This window comes from Oncorhynchus mykiss, chromosome 17 (genome assembly GCF_013265735.2).
Source record: "Oncorhynchus mykiss isolate Arlee chromosome 17, USDA_OmykA_1.1, whole genome shotgun sequence".
Taxonomy (NCBI): domain Eukaryota; kingdom Metazoa; phylum Chordata; class Actinopteri; order Salmoniformes; family Salmonidae; genus Oncorhynchus; species Oncorhynchus mykiss.
Genome location: NC_048581.1, coordinates 68147352 through 68154353, shown reverse-complemented (window position 1 = coordinate 68154353; position 7002 = coordinate 68147352). Strand labels below are relative to the sequence as shown.

The 7002-nt window shown below is 39.2% G+C and overlaps 1 protein-coding gene across 1 annotated transcript; it reads right to left on the bottom strand.

The window, feature by feature from the left end:
• Nucleotides 1-2924: 2924 nt before the first annotated feature.
• Nucleotides 2925-4324, bottom strand: si:ch211-220m17.5 (guanylin family protein). Its single transcript, XM_021570506.2, has 3 exons — nt 4146-4324; nt 3611-3809; nt 2925-3376 (listed from the first exon to the last, which is right to left on the bottom strand). The coding sequence occupies exons 1-3, from the start codon at nt 4221-4223 to the stop codon at nt 3318-3320; spliced, it is 336 nt and encodes a 111-aa protein (XP_021426181.2). The 5' UTR covers nt 4224-4324; the 3' UTR covers nt 2925-3317.
• Between the last annotated feature and the right edge of the window lie 2678 nt (nt 4325-7002).

Sequence of the window (7002 nt, the reverse complement as noted above, 5' to 3'; positions counted from 1 at the left end):
AAATAAGTTTGGAACCACCAAGAATCTTCCTTTAGCTGTCCGCCCGGCCAAACTGAGCAATCAGGGGAGAAGGGCCTTGGTCAGGGAGGTGACAAAAAACCCAGTGGTCACTCCAGAGTTCCTCTGTGGAGATGGGTGAACCTTCCAAAAGGACAACCATCTCTGCAGCATCTCTGCAGCACTCTACCAATCAGGCTTTTATGATAGAGTGGCCAAACAGAAGCCACTCCTCAGTAAAAGGCACATGACAGACCGCTTGGAGTTTGCTAAAAGGCACCTAAAGATTCTCAGACCATAAAAAAGTTAATTCTCTGCTTTGATAAAACCAAGATTGACCTCTTTGGCATGAATGTCAAGCATCACGTCAGGAGGAAACCTGGCACCATTCTTTGCACCCCATCACTGTGAAGTATTGTTTGTTTTGTGACACACATTTTCAGAGCACTGGTTTTCCCATGATTTACTCCTCCCATGTATGATAGCTTTTGCCTGCCTCACTAATTACAACTTTTGCCTGCCTCACTAATTACAACTTTTGCATGCCTCACTAATGGCAAATTTTGCCTGCCTCACTAATGACAACTTTTGCCTGCCTCACTAATGACAACTTTTGCCTGCCTGTACTTCATCCCATTTGGACCCCTTGCACCTTTTCTTTTAACCTTTATTTAGCTAGGCAAGTCAGTTAAGAACAACTTCTTATTCACAATACAGCTTAGAAACAGTGGGTTAACTGCCTTATTCAAGGGCAGAATGACAGATTTTTACCTCGTCAGCTCAGGGATTCGATACGCTACCTGCCACCCCAATAATAAACACCTGCTGCGCCCTGCACTTGAAAACAGCTCTCTGTCTCCCCTAGTGTTCATTACAATTATATCAACTATTAATCATATAGAAATGCTGTTGTTTATTTTTTTCATTCTTCAGGAATGTTTAACATGGCTATACATGATGGAGGAGTTGACTTAAGCACAAAAGACCTGGCAACTGGGTATGACAAAGAAACATGGTGTCCATGTTTCTTGTGACATATTGAATGACATGTAGATGTTTTGTTGTTGCTAGGTGGAGCTAGGTTCCCATTGTAGCTACCTAGGCGTGCATTCCTGTAACTACACATGTGAAGTTGCAAGAAAATCATGTTTAAATATATATCGAACCATTTTGACATTTTGACCCTGATGTCACACATTGGCCCCTTTATTTGTAGAAAGACCCATATATTTTCCCACTATGCACATAGCATAGGAAACAATGTCAATTATATTATGCTTACTGTATGTATTACTGTATTATGCTACTGTATCTAAATGTTCATATTACCTAAATTACCTCAACTACCTCGTACCCCTGCATACCAGTACTCCTTGTATTGAGCCATGTTATTGTTATTTTATTGTGTTACTATTTCCTTTTTTTGTTGCTAATCTTTTGCATTGTTGGGAAAGGACTCGTAAGAAAGCATTTCATAGTAAAGTCTACACCTGTTGTAGTCGGCGCATGTGACAAATACAATTGTATTTTATTTATTCACTTAAAGCAAGCAGATCAGATGAATGCTTGAACTTTCGTGAACCACATTAGAACAACTAATGTGTTATACTTTTGTTAATGAAACAGGTTGAAAGTAAAATATTAAGTGCCAGATATAGTTCTTGTTTAACTGAAGCACAGCTTGAGAGAATTAACCACAGCAATTGTGAAGTATTCCAACAATGTCTGGGATATTTTTCCAGATACAGCTGTAGTTAGTCTGTATTTGCTCCTGATTTGGGCATTGCAAAGTAGATTTAGTAGCCAATTGTTAAAATGCTCATGTAACTGGTAGGATGTGAATCTGGTCTCCCGCTCTGGAACCCAACGCCTGGTTTTAAGGTGTAGTCAGGGCTATCTCATCAACAGTGTTCTAACTCTTTGCACATACACTGCCTCCATCTAGTGGCCAAAATCTAAATTACACATGGGCTGGAATAATACATTATGGCCTTTTGCATTTCAAAGATGATGGTACATAAAAAAAATACAAAAGAACAGTTGTTTTTTTCTTTGTATTATCTTTTACCAGATCTATTGTGTTATATTCTCCTACATTCCTTTCACATTTCCCCAAACTTAAAAGTGTTTCCTTTCAAATGGTATCAATAATATGCATATCCTTGCTTTGGGGCCTGAGTTACAGGCAGTTAGATTTGGGTATGTCATTTTTGGCAAAATTTAAACAAAGGGGTGGATCCTTAAGAGGTTTTAAAGGGATGCATAGCTGACACACCTGATTAAACTAATGGGATTCTAAATCGAAGATTGCGTTTAGTGGAATTTTTGAGTCAGGTGTGCTAGCTTGGGATGGGACAAGAAGACCATAGCTTCCCAACCCTGTCCTACAGGTTAGATATAAGGAGCAGAATCCTGAGGGGTGCTGATTAAAATCCCAGCACTGGCAACAGTGGGAGATGTACTAGCAACCAGAGGGTTGCTGGCTTCTATTGCTGTTGTGAAATCTACTACTGTCTACGAAGCCATGCACCAATAATGAATACATTTTTAGGTAGTGAAGCAAAAGTACAGTGACAATAGACTGTCGGATGTAAGTTGTGCACTGGGGGCAGGAGTTAGCCCTTGGGGTGTACTATGGTCCTCACAATGGACGTGTTGGGGAAAAGACACAAATGCCAAGTTTCAACCAAAAGTGGATGAAGTATTATTCTGTGTTGTGCCAATGTCTGCTTGTTTATCAAATATATGCTCTATTCAAGGTTCACTCTCAATAAATATGTGGGGAAAGACACACATTTCAGGTTTCATCCAACTGTGGGTGAAGTATTGTTCTCTGTGTTGTTCCAATTTCAGTCAGTTTATCAAATGTTGTATTCAAGATTTGCCGGCCAGTTACAGTTGGTAGACCACTCACTCAAACAACAATATGTGTTTTACAATGCTTTTTTATTAAACATGAGGCATTCATAAACATACAAAAGAATACAAAACTCCAAAGACTTGTGTCAATGAAAACAAAAAGAACATGAAATAAGTACAAAGCCTTGTAAGATAGAACTGTAACAAACCCAAAACCCCCATAATAAAAGTCAATTGATAAAGAGAAAAACAGTCAAATAAGTGCTAAATATGCTCCAAGGTAACAGTTTCTAGAAAATGAGCCTCCATCAAATAATCCGTCTTTGAATTTTTGAGCCAATTATGTTTTTGGCCATCTGAAGATGGCAATTTTAAACATGAGATCAAAATTGTGGTCATGATATGCAGAATGAGAATTGTGAGTGGCTTGTCTTCTGATGGCGGTCAGGTTGACATTTTGACTAACAGCCTGTGCAGGCAGCAAAGGCACAGATCTCACAGATGTCCATAGGCACAGCAGCTGGAAGAAAGAAGAGAAAGGTACAGTGTTAAAACACGTTCCATAATCACTCAATCAATCAAACTACAACTGCATATTGTAGAGACCAACTAGATGTACACAAGAGAGACATGTTCTATATACAATTCCGATCAATGACTCCATCAGCAAATTATTACGGTCTTATCACAGTCTGGTCCGATCCACCAAGTTGGACTGTAGTGGATATTATGCTATAGAGTGGTCTTTTCTTACCTAGTCTTGAGAGGGACATACTTGCCCCTCTCTTCATGCAAAGGGTCATGAACTCCTGTGGCAGGGAAGGGTTAGCACAGACAGAATCAAAGCTGGTGCTGGTTAGACGAGGATTCTGCATCCTGTTTACATTGCTGCCCTCTGCTGTCAGTTCTTGGAGCTTCTTCACTGATTCCAGAGAGAAATAAAAGTCTCCCTCCTACAGAGAAGAGATGAGAGGACATAGACACAGTTTAGACAAAGCACCATATCTGTGGGTCATATTGGGGTCCCAGCCAATCATTGCAATGCTTTACACATTCTGAATGTGAGGAGGATGCCCATAGACTTGCAATGCTGGCTTGCACCAAGTATATGCCTTGTTGCTAAAAGAAAATGCTACACATAATTTTGTCTGTTACAGCTACATACCGAGGGTTAACAAAACATTATTTCATTAGATTACTATTGACCATTTTGACATATCTGCAGTCAATAGTCATCATATTATAGTACATTATAGTAAGGTAAACCTTGCTTTAAGAGGAACCCTTACCTGTACTTTGACAGCTTGGGCTTCAGACACCAGACAGAGAGTCAGGACCATGAGAGCAATGGAGAGAATGGTCTTCATCTTGTCTTTTGAGAGGTTTGCTTTGAGCCTTTAGTCTTGCTGTTGTTGGTGTGTTTGGAAGATTGCTCACCTCAGTTTCTGCTCTCCGTTCATCTCCCTCCTTCCTTTTAAAGGGTTGACTCTCAACTCAGTTCAGTCATGCAGGCCTAGGATTGGCCGAGCTGCAAACGGGAGAAACATATTTCTCACGGGTTAATGAGTAGTGATGGTGGATTTTACAATGTCATAAAGGTGGATTCATAAATCCTCTCTGACCTCATCCCAAGTCTGATGTTTTTATGGACACACTTGATGGTATGTCTTCTACAGTCGGTCACACACCTCCACTTACCACGTTGGTTAACAAGGAATCCCTGTTTACTGTCACACAAACTATCTTTATGTAAACTATCCACAATCTTTCTGCCAAATTAAAGCTCATCTACCCCCTACATTTTTTAAAATTAATAATAATAATAAAAAAATAACCAGTCAAAAGTTTGGGAACACCTACTCAGTCCAGGATTGTTATTTACTGTTGCTATTTCCTACATTGTAGAATAATAGTGAAGACATCAAAACTATGAAATAACACACATTAAATCATAGTTACAAAAAAAGTGTGAAACAAATATATTTGAGATCCTTCAAAGTAGCCACCATTTGCCTTGATGACACCTTTCCACACGCTTGGCATTCTCTCAACCAGCTTCATGAGGTAGTCACCTGGAATGCATTTCAATTAACAGGTGTGCCTTGTTAACAGTTCATTTGTGCGTTTGCGCCAATCAGTTGTGTTGTGACAAGGTGGGTGGTATACAGAAGACAGCCCTATTTGGTAAAATACCAAGCATATTATGGCAAGAACAGCTCAAATAAGCAAAGAGAAATGAAAGTCCATCATTACTTTAAGACATGGTCAGTCAATCTGGGAAATTTCAAGAACTTTGAAAGTGTAGTTGTAAAAACCATCAAGAGCTATGATGAAACTGGCTCTCATGAGGACCGCCACAGGAAAGGAAGACGCAGAGTTACCTCTGCTGCAGAGGATAAGTTCATTAGAGTTACCAGCCTCAGAAATTGAAAACCAAAAAAATGCTTCACAGAGTTCAAGTAAAAAGACACATTTCAACATCAGCTGTTCAAAGGAGACTGTGAATCAGGCCTTCATGGTCAAAATACTGCAATGCTTTTTGTGGAGGTCTACAATTTTTTTCCTGAGGTCTTGGCTAATTTATTTAGATTTTCCCATGATGCCAAGCAATGAGGCACTGAGATTGAAGGTAGGCCTTGAAATACATCCACAGGTACACCTACAATTGACTGAAATGATGTCAGTTAGCCTATCAGAAGCTTCTAAATCCATGACATCATTTTCTGGAATTTTCCAAGCTGTTTGAAAGGCACAGTCAACCTAGTGTATGTAAACTTCTGACCCACTGGAATTGTGATACAGTGAAGTAATCTTTCTGCAAACAATTGTTGGAAAAATGACTTGTGTCATGTACAAAGTAGATGTCCTAACCAACTTGCCCAAACTATAGTTTGTTAAACAAGAAATTTGTGGAGTGTTTGAAAACTGGTTTTAATAACTCCAACCTAAGTGTATGTAAACTTTCGACTTCAACTGTATATATCTTTATGCTGAAGCTAGACAAATACTATTACACAGATGTTTATGCTAATTAGACATATTTGTTGAGGTCTGTACAGGATTTATTTGAATTAATCTGTTGTCTGCAAGGATGGTATAATGATTGCCCTTTGGGCTCTAAGAAAGTTATTATAGCAAACTAAAACTAAAACTTAAATGTATCATGAAAAAACTATTTTGTTAACTGAAATAAAATAATTAACAAACCCATTTGAAAGGCTAAAACTATATGGAAACTATTATCTTTAACTCCAAAACGAACTAAAATAAAATAAGAGAAAAATAAAATGTATTCTAAACTTATAGAATGTGGCTTTCAAACTTTTTGGCCGTTTACTTAATCTGGTGAGTAAATGGGATGTAACTGTTTCAAATATGCCTACCTTTTCCATCACTATCACTAGCTAACAGAGAAAAACTTGGCTAGGTAGCTAACTTGATTCTTCTTACATTTCAAATCAAATCAAATTGTATTTGTCACATGCGCCGAATACAACAGGTGTTACAGTGAAATGCTTGCTTACAAGCCCTTAACCAACAATGCAGTTTTAAGAAAAATACCTAAAAAAATCAGAAACAAAGTAACAAATAATTAAAGAGCAGCAGTTAAATAATAATAGCGAGGCTATGCCGGTACAGAGTCAATGTGCGGGGGCACCGATTAGTCGAGGTAATTGAGGTAATATGTACATGTAGGTAGAGTTATTAAAGTGACTATGCATAGATAATAAACCGAGAGTAGCAGCAGCGTACAAGGGGGGGGGGGTGGATGCAAATAGACTGGGTGCCATTTGATTAGCTGTTCAGGAGTCTTATGGCTCGGGGGTAGAAGCTGTTTAGAAGCCTCTTGGACCTAGACTTGGCGCTCCGGTAACACTTGCTGTGCTGTAGCAGAGAGAACAGTCTATGACTAGGGTGTCTGGAGTCTTTGACAATTTGTAGGGCCTTCCTCTGACACCGCCTGGTATAAAGATCCTGGATGGCAGAAAGCTTGGCCCCAGTGATATACTGGGTTGTGTTGTAGTGCTTTGCGGTTGGAGGCCGAGCAGTTGTTATACCAGGCAGTGATGCAACCCGTCAGGATGCTCTCGATGGTGCAGCTGTAGAACCTTTTAAGGATCTGACGACCCATGCCAAATCTTTTCA

Bases quoted from the DNA above. Each gene is read 5' to 3' on its own strand.
- si:ch211-220m17.5 (XM_021570506.2), bottom strand. From the start codon at position 4,223: ATGAAGACCATTCTCTCCATTGCTCTCATGGTCCTGACTCTCTGTCTG. The intron at 3,810-4,145 runs GTAAGGGTTCCT...TCTTCTCTGTAG, and splicing joins CCCAAGCTGTCAAAGTACAG to GAGGGAGACTTTTATTTCTC. The intron at 3,377-3,610 runs GTAAGAAAAGAC...TCTTTCTTCCAG, and splicing joins TATGTCCCTCTCAAGACTAG to CTGCTGTGCCTATGGACATC.